Source organism: Lottia gigantea (assembly GCF_000327385.1).
Source record: "Lottia gigantea unplaced genomic scaffold LOTGIsca_98, whole genome shotgun sequence".
Taxonomy (NCBI): Eukaryota; Metazoa; Mollusca; class Gastropoda; family Lottiidae; genus Lottia; species Lottia gigantea.
In genome coordinates, this window is record NW_008711162.1 from 888,534 (window position 1) to 905,038 (window position 16,505).

The 16,505-nt window shown below is 33.2% G+C and overlaps 1 protein-coding gene across 1 annotated transcript; it reads left to right on the forward strand.

Annotated features, from left to right (window-relative positions):
• Positions 1-616: 616 nt before the first annotated feature.
• LOTGIDRAFT_179956 (hypothetical protein) lies at positions 617-16,305 on the forward strand (the record flags this gene model as incomplete). Its single annotated transcript, XM_009069079.1, has 17 exons — positions 617-641; positions 1,431-1,498; positions 2,534-2,605; positions 3,390-3,479; positions 3,699-3,827; positions 4,302-4,397; positions 4,671-4,778; positions 5,268-5,373; positions 6,269-6,381; positions 12,061-12,065; positions 13,796-14,024; positions 14,433-14,490; positions 14,759-14,760; positions 14,857-15,074; positions 15,421-15,553; positions 15,848-15,973; positions 16,207-16,305. 17 exons carry the CDS (start codon positions 617-619, stop codon positions 16,303-16,305), a joined length of 1,677 nt encoding a protein of 558 aa, XP_009067327.1.
• Between the last annotated feature and the right edge of the window lie 200 nt (positions 16,306-16,505).

The following is a 16,505-nucleotide window of genomic DNA, read 5'->3' on the forward strand; positions in this document are numbered from 1 at the left end:
CCCCCCTCTTTCATTTTCAATCAATCAAGAACATGAATATTGTCATGGTCATGTTCTACTATGCTCAAGTTAAACGAATCTGGTTTAAAAGTGTCAGACATGATTACTTCAGGACACGGTAAAAAGTAAAAGTTGAATGATGTCATAAACGATAAATCTTCACCTATTTCATTTTATAATAAATTTTTCATCTGACATACTGACAGGCATGTAATTTGTAAACATTCATCCAGATTAGGAGCATGCGTATTATAGACTTCCGTTTTCGATATTTTGCGGGGAAGAATTTACCGAACTATCAAATTTTGTATAATTACGATAATTGAGATATTATAACAAAAAGACACACTAAATAATATTAAGACTTTGTTCTCTGAACGCCAGAAATACACGACTGTTGATTCTATGAAAATTTAGAGCTCATCTTTGTGTACTATTTTATGTCGCGCATGTGCAATTTTTCATGAAGGTCGATTACACTCTGCAGCCATTTTGATTTAGAATATTGTCAAATGATAAAGGATTCCCCCTAATTTTAATCCCGGCAAGATTTTCTTTGGATAACGTTTCTCCTCCATAGCATGCACAATATATCATTTTATATGTTTTCTTAGCTATGGCTGATAAGCGTAAGCTTCAAGGTGAGAAATAAATGCTCATTGTATGATCAAACTATGTTGTTGAAAAAAAAAAGGAAAATCTGCTGGCACTGTCGATCAAAAGAAACTGATGTCAAAGCAGCTGATGTCATGACATAACTGTCATAAAATGATGAGAATACCATCCTAACAACTTAGCATGAATCTCATAATAGTTATGAAGTAATATCTATATCTTTGTGTGGACACTTTCCATTTGGCAGACTTTTGCAAATGATTTCCTGTCTGGCTAAATGGTGAATTTAAAAAAAAAAACTGAAAGATAGGGTCTAATTGTCATTTTGTAAATATTTTTTTAGAAATCACACCAACAGTATGCAAACTTTCATGGCAGTAGCTGGACTAATAATTGAACTAATAATTGACGTAAGATTACCACATATTGGCACAGTGGTGACAAAGACTCCCGAAGTTGGTCCTTAGTAGATCAGACCTTTTAGATTGATGTCACATGGCATTCAAAAAACCTTTCTTCTTAGAAGCCCTCCCTTGATGGTCTTGAGTGAGGAAAAGTTTAACCAAATTCTTTGAGCCTTAACTTATCCTTACTGGTAACATAATTATGAATTACATGACACATGCAGAATTTGAAGTCTTAGATAAGGCCTACATTTTGATTTAAAAAGAGCGGAAAACCACAAAAAAAATAAAAAGCTCAGCCAACTCTGTAAACCAAAGTTCAAACCTAAGCCACCTAGGTAGTGATATTCATTTTTTATTTCTATTCTATATTTCATAAAAAATACTAAATTATAATTGTTTTTATTTCAGGTGAAATTGACAGATGCCTGAAAAAAGTAGTTGAAGGTGTCGATACATTTGAAGACATATGGAACAAAGTAAGTACCGGTACCAGTAGGCCTACCAGTACCATGAAATAGTCACTTGTTCTAAGAAAAAGCATTTTTTGTTACACAGAATATTCTGACTTTCAACATAAATCCTGTTCCTATGAAAGAAACAACTAAGCTTATATTTTACAAGGATAACAACTTAGGTACCCATTTACAGCTGGGTCAACTGGAATTATGAGTGAAGATGACTAATTCAAGGTCATTGGAATGTCTCATGATGTCCATATTATTTAAGTTTTTTCAAACACATGCCTGGTCAGTTCTGTATTAAGAAACCATATGTCACAGTGACTCTGGTTGACTGATGATTCTCTGCATCTCCTAAGATTTATTAGAAAATTTAACTGCTGAAATCAATGGTCAAAGATTCTGACAAGAGATCGAAATCTTTACCAAGAAATAATGGTACTGTACCGTAACTGGCATCAACTGGAGAAATGATCATGTTCTCCAAGATACCACCAGTTGCTCTCTGCCATTAACTGCACCCTTAGACTCTGCATACCTTGAGGTTGACTTGAAACCTCATATTAGTGTAAAATGTGAGCCTTTTCTGCTCAAAATCTGTTAAAAATGCAAATTAAAATGTTGGATGTTTTGACTCCGGGTGACTTAACATTCTATCCAAGATCTGATAATATTGTTATTCATCTCATGTTGTGGCTAATTTAATATGCAATCAATCAATCACTCAAGTACTCATTGTCATACTATATGTGAGTAATTCATTGTTAAACATTGACATGTTTTGTCTTACCTCAGATTATAACTCTTTTTTTGCTTGGTTAGCATAATGAATTTTGATGCTATTGGGTCAAACTTCTACAGAACACAATCTAAAGAAGAATCTCGTCAGATCATGGATGGCATGGTTAATAACCTGTAGAGAAAGCATGTGATGAATCATCCAGATCTGCATTTTAGATGGGAGAGATATAGAAATTGTTTTTCATACATCACCTTCTGCTGTGAGATGATTTATACTTGTAGGCGTAACAGGGATTTTTTTTTTTTTTTTAGCAAACTACTGCAAATTTAAATCAAAAAGAGAAGTATGAAACTGACTTGAAGAGAGAAATTAAGAAACTACAGGTAAGAATGAACATGTTTTCATTTGTTTATTTAAAAGAGTTTCATTTGGCAAGCATGTTGGGCCGGCAGGTCACAAATAGTACTTTTATTCATTTTTTGCCCTCAATCAGCTTCCCAAAATATTCTGATTTCTGATGAGATTTTCTAAATTTTGATGTGTATCAGGGACTCTTATAGCTTTGATATATATTTTACCAATTTTCTGTCAGATGTCTGTTGTTTATGCGATTATGGAATGGCATAACTGTATATCCTAATCATCACTTTATACAACCGTTACAAAAACTGGTTATAAAATTTAAGGAACCTTGTGATAGCTAATGCCAAATATGCCCTAGTAAAATAGCATGGCCCAGCAGGGTTATCATTTAAATCATTAATTTAAATCAAAACAAAAAATGATACAAATTATGAAATCATTGACTTTATAATGAACAGAAAGTTTATATAAGGCAATGAGACTAATATGTACACTAGTTTATAGTTAAATGTATAGATTCCTAGAAATTCCACAGAACAGATTTTAAAACATCATTGATTTAAATCTAGTGATTCTTAAATTTAAAAAAAAAAAAAAAAATCAAAAAAATTCACCAACTCTGTGATGCAGGGACGTCGACTGAAAATTGGAATGGTGGAAATCAATGCTTTTAAAAAATATAATGCATATGCATTTGCTTTGAAATGCCCAGAAACATTCTACCAGATCTCTCAAAGTAGCAAATGTAGATTCAACATAAGATCCATGAGAAATTGTTTGTAAATCTAGTTTCTTCCATTACAGCGATTACGTGACCAGATAAAAACATGGTCGGCAAGCAACGATATCAAGGACAAGAGTCAACTCTTGGAGCACCGGAAACTTATAGAAACGGTTAGTTCCAACAATTTCTTAACTTTATCACAATAATAACTGACCAGGATGTTGCCTATCTTATTATTTTGATGATTTGGTAAACTATTTGTCCAAAGCATCAAACTTCTATACTTAATTGATTCTGTGAATTATTGCGATTCCTTTAGTCAAGACTTCGATTCTTGATATTTATAGGGTTTAGACACATATGATAAGAAATACTTATTTTTTTTGTAGCAAATGGAACGTTTCAAAGTAGTGGAGCGAGAAACAAAGACCAAAGCTTATTCAAAGGAAGGCTTAGGTGCTGCCTCCAAAGTTGACCCTCAAACTAAAGAAAAAGATGAAGCAACTTCTTGGTTATCAGTAAGTATGATCTGGCTATTTGGCGCGTAATAAAATAGATACTGTCTCCCAAATAGACTTGCCTAATATTTGTGGAAATTAAATATGAACTGTCTGCAGCTCATCACGTTTAAAGATAGGATGATTTTCCTGTTAGCTCCTCCTACCTGTATCACTGCTGGGGGGAATCAAGTTGTCACAGTTATGTTGCTCATATGTGTAAAATATTGGAAGTAAATCTATTTAAATACTTGTTATACTGATAAGGATTATGTCCTAAAATACATGTTAATGGCATGAGATGAGCTCTAGTTAAATAAGGTACTATATCGACATTTCCCAAAATTGAACTTGTGCTCACTTTGTTCTTGGATTGACATTAGTTTCCGTTGTTTAGAAAACAAATCATAGACCTGAAGTTAGTTGATGCCAGTGGAAAATAAAATGTATTTAACAAGATTAAAATGTAAATAATTTCATATTTTCCTTTTTCAGAAAATGATTGAAGGGTTGAATTTACAGCTAGAGCAATTTGAGAGTGAAATTGAACAACTTTCTGGTCCATCCAAGAAAAAGAAATCGGAACGAGAGGTGAGTTATAAAACAATTTTGACTAGATTGTCAGTTACGAATTTTGATTGTCAATCAAAAGAAAAATATGATGATCAACTATGAGTGAGCATTTTGCGGTGATTAAGAACAAAGCTTGTGCTTTTGTCACTGAATAATGAAAGAGTTTAAGCTTCTTTAGTATAGTCTTGCATGGTCATAACTCACAGCTAACATAATATACTGATACTATTTTATGTGCCAATTTACAACATCTATACCAACCAAAGTTTTGTTGTTTATTTTGTTAACTAGGATCAGCTAGAAAGTTTAAAATCTCATAAAGATCGTCATCAATATCACATAAAAAAATTAGAACTAATCATGAGAATGGTTGATAATGAAACGTTACCTGTTGAACGAGTAAGTACAGTGTTCTTTAGGAAGCCGCGTTATTGTTGAGTTCTGCTGTTTGGGATTCATGGAATCAACTGGACGTTCAATAATACAAGAACGTGTTTTAAGTGTGCAGAAAAAATAGTAGGAGTAGACAGAATTCAAAGTGGCAGAAAAGGAAAATAGACAGGGACAATTTTGAATGTGACATATTATTCGACTTCTGAATTGTTTGAGGGTAGAATTGAAACTGATGGAGCCTAATCAGAACTCACCAACCGAGCACCACCTTGGTTTTTGATCCCAACACTCTCAATACTGGTGCCCAAGTTTTTTTGAGTTTTGAAGTGTCAAATGAGTGAAAGTAATCCATTTAGATTTCTAAAACTGACCTAATTCAGTTATCAAATACCTAATTTTTGCCCAAAATGAGCCCTTAGATTTCTTAATTTTAGACCCGTCTAAGAGCTTACATACATTGTTAGTCACATAACTTGATAAAATGTTATTTTACAGATTAAAAGTATAAAAGAAGATGTAGAGTATTATGTAGAGAGTAATCAAGACCCAGATTATGAAGAAAATGAGTTTATTTATGATGACTTACAGTTAGATGACATTAGTAAGATTTCTTTTCCTTTCAAACAAAATATATATTTATAATCAATTCATTTTGCAACTAGTAGGCAGCTGTTAACCCAACTTCACAATGTCAAGCTTTTAAGATCTTTGACTGAAAACTTTGACATCATTAGCCACTTTCCTTGTAACATGAATACAGTGATATGATTGGATTGAGCCAATCAGATCCCTTGAAATAAAGCTTGGAAAAGTTGGGATTATTTTTTACGGACTTTCTGTCGAGACTCTGATTGGCTGTATTTGCTATTGTACAATCCAATCAAATCACAGCACTTATTCACTTTATTACAAGACATTTTTATGATGTCAAGATGTTGGAGAGAGCTTGACATGGTGAAAATGTTGTTAACCATGCCTCGTGGTTTATAGTCTAAATTTATTTACAAATATCTATGAAATACATCAAAGCGCCCTAAAAATATGATGATGGTAATATTTGTCCCCTGAATCAATAGAAATATTTTTTCAATCTCATTGTGTTGATTGGTCCTTAGCCTCAGAAACCAATCGTGCCTTATTCTCAATCGTACCTTAGTCTCAGAAACAGGAATTTTTTAGCTAAGCTAATCAGTAACAGTGATAACAGCTCACCATAGAAATTTGAGCCTTCAAATCCATTGATGTTCAGAATTATCTGCGCTTGAAAGTTAAAAAGATGACTTGTCTTTTCTCGAGATACTGTCATAAATAGAAAGAAAAGATATAAAAATATCAAGTGAAATTCATTGTTTGAATAGTTTTTTTTAAGGAATTATGTAATTTACGTACATTTCTAGTGTTTCTGAAGACTATTGATGTATATTCGAGACCCAAATCAACCCCTGAAAATGGGGAACCAGTTCCTTTAATTGTTTCTATTTGATTGTTAATTACAGGCCTGTTAGCATCATCACCACCATCTGATGACATCATACTTACTGGAACTCCAACCTCTACAAACTCTAGCTCACCATCACCTAGTCCGAGTGTTATAGCCAATCATTCCATGGTAAGAAATACCTGTATCTAATAGTGATTATCATTTCAGCACTTTGTCAGTCAGTGATAATCACTACTCATTTACAGCAGTATTTGATGGATTAGGGAGAAATATGTTGTATGTCATAGAGATAAGGCCAAGGGTGGTAAAAGGGTACAAATTACAATTCAACAGAAGGCACTGGCCCAGGTTTAAAGCAGTATTCACTGATGTTGAGGAGGATATTATTGAAAGAATCTGATCTTTAACCGTTTCCCTGCAACTATAAATCATAAAAATTGACTTCATTTCTTTGTTGTCTTCAAAAAAAAAGAGTAAGCACAAATTATCTTAAAACTTAGACTTGTTGACAAAAGTACTTTGCTCAGTGTTTAAAATTATAAGTTGTGGATGAAACTGAAAATGTAACAGTTTTTTTAAAAAAATGTTTTTTTTAGGAAAAAGAGGAAAATGATAGAAAACGGCATAACTCTCAAGCAGAAAAGGTAACTATATTTAAATTGTTTATTAAATTTTTCATAATACAATATTTATTAATTCTGAAATAGCTTACATAATAAGTGAGTTTTCATATAAATTTCAATTTATTTTATATTTACAGAAAAATAAAAACAATCAACAATCAAGTCCGACTATATCATTACCAAACAAAGTACAGATCACCCCCACTAAACAGAGCCAACATAGGTAAGTTAGGTTAATTTGATTAAAATAAAGATTAAAATTTACTCACTCAAATGAATATTTGGCCAAACGTTCGTATGTTATTTTTGATATAGCCACTGTAATAAGGGTCTAAAGACGGCCTTCTTGAACATATGTCAGTTTGATGACACCACCAGCAAATTAAATTTCTGTCCTCTCCGACACTTGGATTTTGTGATGCAAACAAAAGTTGCGTTCCCAGAAGCATAAGACATTGAATGCATTACAAAATCCGCTTTAGAGAAGACAGAAATTCCTGTTTCCTGATAATAATGACAAATTTTGGAATCACGTTCCCAAAGTGGTTGTCATATTACTTTACTTTGGTTTTTGATTCCCACAATTTAAATTGTTATCAGGAAGGAGTCTTTACACCCTTTGATTGGTTAAAAATAAAGTCATTAGAATTGGATGGATTACAATTGTCTAATTTATGGGACTTATGGGAGCCCCCGCTCAATTAAAGATTTCTGGAATCAACAGTAATTCAATAAAAAAAAGTTGCAACAGAGTTGAGAACGTGTTCCAAGTGTGCTGAAAAAATGGTAGATGCAGACAGAATTCAAAATGGCGGAGAAAGAAATGGATGAGATATTTTGAATGTGTTATATCCGCTTTCATATCCTTTGATAAGGGGCAGAATTGTAACAGACAAAACCTGTTCATAGCTCTCCAATCAAGCGCCTCCATTGTGACTGATTTAAAGCTTAATTTGGTCAGAAAGAGAGAAATGAAGCTATTGGTGCAAATATTTTTAGCGAGGTTTTATTCAAATGTAGATTACCTAATGTTTTTCTAACAAGACTTCTGCCAACTGATTAAAATGTAAATCTAAATATTTGTTTTATGGATGTCTCCACTTTCCATCCATAATCTGAAGAAATTATTATGCATTTCATGTTCTAGGTCATCTAATATTCTACCAATCAAATGCTCTGTTAACTATATGTGATGTATTTTGATATATTCATAGTTAATATGTTAAATTGTATTGTCAGATCTATTTTAAATGTTTTTTTTTTAATGCATTGGCATGAATTAAGACAACTTATGGCCATATTGTGCAAATTTCAACTGAGCATGATTTCACAAAGGTTTACGTTAGATCATGGCGGAATGATAACCTGTAGAATAAACAACTAGATATGCAATTAAAGAAGATTGGGAATTATAATAAGCTATTGCAATGAAATGGAACTTAATGAGCTAATGAAGACAGGAAATGCCATTCAGTGGCCAACAAGGGAAATCATGCCAGGACAGCATAAGCCTACTCTTTTTCGATTTTCAATTGTCAAGGAATATTTAACATGCACAGCCTGTAGCACACGTGACCTCGGTCTACTGTCCCATCTAAAAGACTAGACGCTTTTTTATTGTCAGTCCCACTGCCCTGCATTACTGACAAGGAAACCCGGTTGAAAATCCCAGAGTTCATCTCACCCTTTGCCGATTGAGCCCTGATAGGTTATCAAGCAAGCGTCTAACTCACTTAGCCACCGCAGCTCTTAAAGCAAAAATGCTTAAATCAGCATTACACTCAAATTATACCTATCATTGCCAGCTAAAATTATGATTCTTTGATTGTTTTTTTAAAAAAATAATTCTCGAACATTTGTAGCAAATGCTTGGTACTGCTTATGAAAGAAATGAAAGGATTTGTAATGTACCTTTCCATGGCAGATTAGATCGGCTTTGCTTTCAACAACCTCCTGAAACATTGTATTTTATATTCTCCAAAAGTAATTATTCCATAAATGCATTCAGTAAAATGTTTCCTATTTAAACTGATGTTTATTTTCATGCTGGAAAGCTTAAAGGGACAGTTTTGCTAATTGTTTGACAAATTTTACTTACGTCTCAGAAACACAAATTGTAACAGTGTTTACAAGCTCACCATCGAAATTTGTCGAAATCCATGTGTGTCCAGAATTATCTGTGTTAGAATGTTAAAATGACGACTCATCATTTCTTGGCAACTCAGACATACCATATTGAAATCGAAAGTGAAATTCCTAGTTTGTGTTATTTTTGAAGGAAATCGCAATTTTTTTTAGCATTTCTAGTACTTCTCAAGACTATTTACATTATATTCAACACCCAAATCAACCTCTCCCTCTCCCTTTAAAATCAGTGGTAATTGTGTTATAAATATCAAACCCTGAAACAGCATGACCTGAAACTGAATATATACTAAAATAGGTTTTTATGGGTTAAACTTTGTGTACTCTTAATTTCCGATTCAGCTTAATTTGAATGAAGTTCAACTTGGATAGTGATATGAATTGAATTTTTACCTTCAGTTCTGAACTATGTTTACAATGAAAATAGGTCAGAGAGCTATTTTTAGAATAAGGAAGTAAACAAGTTGAGAGTTATCCCCCTTAGAAAAAAATTTCCTGGTAAAAAGATAGATTTCTTTTGGCTTCTGTTGCTCCAAATAAGTTTCCCTATTTAGCTTGTAACTCAAGTATAGGATTGTTATCTTGAAAATTGATGACACTACATGAAATTTGGACAGTTTTGATGTAAGCAGTCTTTAAATGATGTATAAAAGTAACTTTCACTTTTAAACTGTGACCTTTGATCAGATGTTGATAAACACAACATTGTCAATTGGGTATAGAATTGGGTGTGATTTTGTAGACCTTGTTAAGGTGAGATACTGTGAAAATTTGCTTGAATATGCCTTATTGAATGTGTTAGATATATTTTTGGTTGGACTTGGTGTCATAGGCTGATTGAAATCTAATGTGCTGATGAAATACAAGGAAATATTTGTTAAGTTTGTAAAATTTTAAAAGTGCGTATTGAACACATTTCTGGAGTGAATTGAAAGTATTTTGAATCTCATTTTATGTTGTTTTTGATCTTATCCTAGAGAAAAAAAAAATCTTGATAATTAATGGGGGTGGGGTGGGGAATTTTTGTTGAGAAGTCATTATTTGAAATGTATTTTGTAAGTAAAAAAAATGGACACTGTATACAGGATCCAACACATCAAGATACTGGATGACAATCTCTTTGAAAGTTCGTGACCTTGACCATGACAACTTAACAGCCGATTAGCTCTCTTTCAAGAAAATGGCAGAGAAAATTCTCTCAATTTTAACTCCTCACCGATCAAGCTAAAGTTTGCAATAAATAAACAAAACATATGTTGTTCAATTCGTGAAGTGCATATTAGATTGATTTCAACTGGCGGTTAGTTCACAATTTGACCATAAATCTTGTCTACTCTACACTGTGTAGACCTATCAGCGGTTGACATGACGTAAATGACTGAGTAGACAAAAGGTTAGCATGGCAGCTTTCTTGTACGATTTTGACTAATATTCTGTATGTAAATTTCTTTTAGATTAAGTTCTGATTGGAAGTGATGTTTATAAGCTCTGTTCTTTTGTTTTTCAGTAACTTAGTGCAAAATTTTGAAAACAGTACGACGATAGTGACAACGTCAAATAGTAATCACAATCATGTGACGCCACCATCTACACCATTTGCTTTATCGGCCAGTGGTCAATCAACTAACTCGACAGGTATAGTACTCTATAGTACATAGTATATCATTATAGTTAATACCAGTTTATGCTAATATTATTTCCATTTAGTCAAAATATTATAACATAAATCAGTTATTTTTTTGTCTGTTGAAAATTGAATTCTGCAAGCTGCAACTTCAGGGGTTCTTTGCAAATACTGGTACTAATTCTGTAATTATGCAGTCAATTTCAAAAGCATGTCAAGCTTTTCCTAATTGTTGATTGATCAATTGAATATTAATTTAGAGTTAAAATTAGAGACATTTGGATTTTGAGTTGGACTTGGTTTGGCAATTACAAAATCATTACAAATCATGAAATCAAAGCAAGTCTCAAAATCAATTGAGAATTTATCAATGCAGCAGCAACCGATGAAAAAGTCCTGCTTTATGTTATAATGTTCTGATTATTTACCTTTCTGTAGTATTCAATGCCTTTGACTAAGAAATGTTTTCAGTCAGGATAAGATTTAAAAAAATATGTATCCTTCAAAATTTCTTCTTTGGACATTGAATACTAAAAACACATATTAACTTATTTTATACATCACAATCTAATATGTAACAAATATGCATGATCTGTTAAAATAGCATGTAATTATTCAATACTAACCAATATCTCTTATAGAGCTTTAACTATATAAGCTTAGGCATTTTCCAATTTCTGGCTCTCTGTAGGTAATTAATGCAACTATATCTTAATAGAAGTATTGGAAATTGTCACTGATGTTTAAGGCTATGTATCACGATAAATACTGGTACCAGTAAAGGAATTTATATTGTTAGTTAATATTGCCTGATTGAAAAAAACGAAATATGGCCATATCTTGATATAATGGTAGTTATCGTGATATATCATAAAAATTTTGTCCAGATAAGATCATCTACACAATTTTAACAAGTAACTTAATATTTGAAACAAATTTTTTTTTCATGATGTTCAAGACTGGGGTGACCTAGAAAAAAAACCTATTTTGTTTCAAAAACCAGTAAAAACCATAATTTTAATAAATATCACAATATATCTATACCCATATCGTGATATAAGCTTATTGATGCTTAATTTTGTGATATCCACTTGAAACAATATTGAAATATGTCCACTTGAACATAATCATATATGATACTATTCTTGTGGCAATAATATTTTTGGGATGAATTATTAAAACTTGAACAGATTTGAAAGGATATATATGGGAAAAATCAATATAATATAAAAAAGAAATTTAACACTAGTCATATTAATAATGCCAACCTAATAAAATTTTTATACAGTCAAACAAGTTCCTTTCTTCTCCCTTTTCTTTGTAGAATATAATTTCCTCTTCCTCAATTTTCCCAGGTAGTTGCAAGTAATTATCTAACGCTTGCTTAAATAATTTAAGCCAAAATGTATTTCTTCAAAGTGGTACATTTATAAACAGATCTTTTCTTAATTTTAGACTAGGTTCTCTTCTTGTGACCTTGGCTAGTGCTTTTATAGGAGAGTATCTTCTATAACACCCAACACTAGGAATGGTGAATAGTTTTTCGGCTCTGTAGTGGTGCTCCTTATCAACCACTATCTCTCTCTCTATGTATTTTAGGTACTCCGCCAAGATTATCTAATTCCGTTTCGTCTGTGTGGCATCGTAATTCAGCCCCACAGAATAACTTTACCCACGGTAAGCTAGCTCTGACAGCCGTTTCATTGCATGATATTTTTGCAAAGGAATAACAATTGACTCTCTCATTTCAACTCAAACTTCAAAAAACAGTCTAATTAAACTAAACTTTCGTTCCGTTTTTTATTTGCTTTTAGTTTTGATATAGCCACATCAGTTAGGGTCTAACAACAGCCCTCTTGAAAGTTTGTCAAATTAACCTTTTGACCTAACCTGATAAACACATCATAAAATACTAGTGCTGGAGAAATGAAATGAAACGAATGGAGTTATACGTGCTAGTGCTGGAGTGGCCAGAAATTTGATTGGTTAAGGCAGAGATCATCGAGGTTCTAGAAGGCTGTCGTTAGACCCTAACTGAAGTGGCTATATTGAAAATAAAAGCTAATGAAACAACCAGCTAACCAAAGTTTGGTCTCATTTTAATTAGACTGTTCAAAAGGTTAAGTACTTAAAATTTCAAGGTTTTTCAATAGTCTATGCTCATCTCAATCTGCTTCTTTGCTTAATGTATTGAATAGTATTTGGCTTTTGTTACAAAATAATCCTATTTGACTAGTGTAAGCATTTAAATTCTTTAACATAGTCAGTTGTTATTTCTTTTAATATACTGTTAGCTAAATCTTTTTTTGAGGTTTTGGTCACTGCACTTTTTCAAATGTTCAATGTAACCAATCTTCGTAGAATTTGAATTTAAGCTTTTACGGCTAGCTTTTGATAAAAATCTGATGCTTGTCTACTTCTTACTGTTCATGTTCGGTGGAATATTATTAAGAATTTTTAGGTAAAACAGTCATACACTAAATTATTCAAGTTGTGGAAAGTCACAGAAATTTAAAGGTGGTTTTCTTGCATTCCTTCAGTCAATTTATAAGGATGGTGTCAGTTCAATGAATGTTCAAGGGATTGTAAATTTTTTTTTTAAATTTTGTATGTGTATCTGGGACACTGATAGCATCAATTTGCACCATTCCAATATTCAGTCAGACGTCTGTGGTTCCTGCAATTTAACAATTCGGTTTATAACATTAGGACCTTTACCTTTACCTTAGTGACATTATCAAACATTAGTTTTAGTGGAAATGCAGGAACCACAGACGTCTGCCTGTGTATTGGATCGAAAATTGGAATGATGCAAATTGATGCTATCAGTGTCGGCGATACACATGAAAATTATAGAAAAACCTCTTTACAATCGCTTTCAGATATTCTGAGTGATTACAATAATTTCGAATATGTATAATATGGTACTTTTCTTGTAAACATGTGGCTGGTGTCTCTATTGAGGTAGAACAGGTTCACCATTTTGAATGACCTCGAGCCACTGAGTGACTGGTTTTGACAGATCAGTCTCCTGTTCAGAAAGCTTATGACTACAATTTGGTAAATATGGCTTGTATTTATATAATGATTTCAATGTCAATTATTAGTCTAAAGTTAAAAATGTGATTTTTTTCCTCATAGATTCAAAGCCTCAGGTCAATTCAATAGACCATGCAGCAGTGAATAACAGTTCAACGACGACAAATGGCACCATTGTTTCTTCAAGTAGTTCTGTCTCCTTATTAACCTCCTCGGGAAATCCTTCGGTGCCGTCTGCTCCCTCACCGTTGTATTCCTCCAGTATGTTTTCGGCGTTACCTAATAACTCTATCAGTAATTCAATGGTGAATACAGTCCAGTCTATAAATAGTGATTTGCCAGTGATGAATGGTCCTTCTAGTGCTGGCAATATGTTTAAAGTAAGTAGGCTTTAAGTATTTTGTTCAAAAGTTAAATTATCAGGTTTTGATCACAAGTCTTTCATCTTCCCCTGTTATTGGTCCCCTGTATTAAGTCAGTAGGTCTGTAGATACAGGGCCTCCCTGAAAAAATTCTGAGAACTGATTCATTCCATTACTCACAATATCTGATTTCCAGATATATTACTTGCGCCCCCAAACAATCAAGTCTAGCTAAGGGCCTGCAAGTCAGAGAAGCTGACATTGAAAAGTCATCCAGTATTTCAGACATGGCCATAAACCAAGACTCCTTGTGCTAAATTTGGTCAATTATTTAATCAAGGAGCATAGATTTAGATCAGATCAAGATGGGATTGACACAAATAACATTTTCTGAGCTTGTGTATTTATTTCATTTTCTTATTTTAGGAGACGTCTTCTTTGAAGTCGATGGCACAACAAGCTATTAAGAACGCAGGTCTTGAGAGTAAGATTTCTTCTGCAGATGGTGTCAAAACAGAATCAACAAGTAATATATATTTTTTAGAACATTTATAGCATAGTACATAGAAATGTTGGTACAAAAGCAGGGCATGCTCAGGCTGTCCAGAACAGCTTAGGTACTGAGACACCTATAATCATACCCAAAATATAACGACTGCCCATGTATTGTGCAGACCCAGATGTGCACAAATATTTTTGCTTATATTTCTATGTAATACCAACAATTGATTACTGAATGAATCTATTTTTAGATGTGTTTAGCACTCCATTATCTCAAGCCCCTCCACAACCAACAGCACCATCACCTGAACAACTACAACAACCACCACCATCGTTAGCTTCATTACAGTCACAACAACAACAACAACAACAGTCTATGTTGCCCTCATTACAACCGCCATCGGCATCTCAATCACAGCAACAAACAACAACCATACAGTTAAATCCTTTATTAGGGGTAGCACCACTAGGTCCCGTTCCACTAGTAAAAGATCATTTGTATCAGTTGACAATGTTAGATGCTGCCTATCAACATTTGCCTCATCCTTCAGATTCAGAGAGATTACGGTACGTTCAATTGAGTGTCAGAAAATAGGGCACCCTTCTGGAATATCGTGTGAAGGGAAAGTTTAGGGAAACCTGTTGAACAGGACATAGAATGCTTGCTACTTTCGCCTTCATTGATACTATTTTCAAAAATGATCCACCTTAAACCATGCCCCAATATACTTAAAAAATGGATGTCCAAATATACTTATATTGCAGTTTGAATTGTTCAGAATGGTTTACATGTAAGCTTGCATAAATATTTTCGAGACATTTACAAAAATGCCTAAACATTAGTTTCCATTTAATGCTGTTTACCTTGTCTGTCATACAGAGTTTAAATATGGACCTACATCTTGTATTTCAGGCATTACCTGCCACGCTGTCCTTTTCCAACACCATCATATTATTATCAACTCCCGCCACCCCACGCAGATTCTGTCGATTTCTTTACTAGATTGTCAACAGAGACACTCTTCTTTATATTTTACTATATGGAGGTAGGTCTAACTGTTTAAATGGTTTCTCTGTTGCCATGGCTACTGATTATCAGATGGTTTCCAATTTTGAAAAAAAATAATCTTTTTTTTGTGTAATTACTTATTGCCTTTTCTTTATCTAAATGTGAAGCTTATATTGTAGACGATTTCAACTCTTCATCCTATTTTCTTTCTGAAAAGTGTTAAGGGAAACTCAATCTGAAATCTGAAATCTGTGCTGTTCGTTCATCAAAACTTGTATACACATAACTACAAAGCTAAACACATTTCTAATAAATAAATGATGCATTACAGGGTACAAAGGCTCAATATTTGGCAGCTAAAGCATTAAAGAAGCAATCGTGGCGGTTCCACACGAAGTACATGATGTGGTTTCAGCGGCATGAAGAACCAAAAACAATTACGGAAGACTTTGAGCAGGTGAGACATCTTCAAGTTTTATGTGGGCATATTTTCTTGAAATGTCAAGCTATTATAAACTTTGTCTTATACCTTGACTGCAATAGCCACCTTTCTTGTAGATCGTTGAAGTTTGGAAATGCAGTGATTTAGTTGGAATGTATGTGAATACAGCCAGTTGCAGTTGATTTGGGTTGAAAACCAATTATCTAAATGAATATTTGTTTTAAAAAAATTTTTTTTTATCTTTTCAGGGCACATACCTTTTTTTCGATTACGAGAAATGGGGCCAACGGAAAAAGGAGGGTTTTACTTTCGAATACCGATATTTAGAAGATCGGGACTTAAACTAGTATTGACTTGAATACATGTGATTAAGGATCTGCCATCCTAAATTGATGTGGTTTAAACAACTGCTGTTCACGCGAGCCAGTTTGTTGTGGAACACTACTCAAAGATGGACGATAGCTTTATGCTGAGTACTTTATGTTCTTTGGATCTCAATGCAATGATGTTCACAGGAGAGTTTTTGAACTAAAATAAGAAGCCAGCC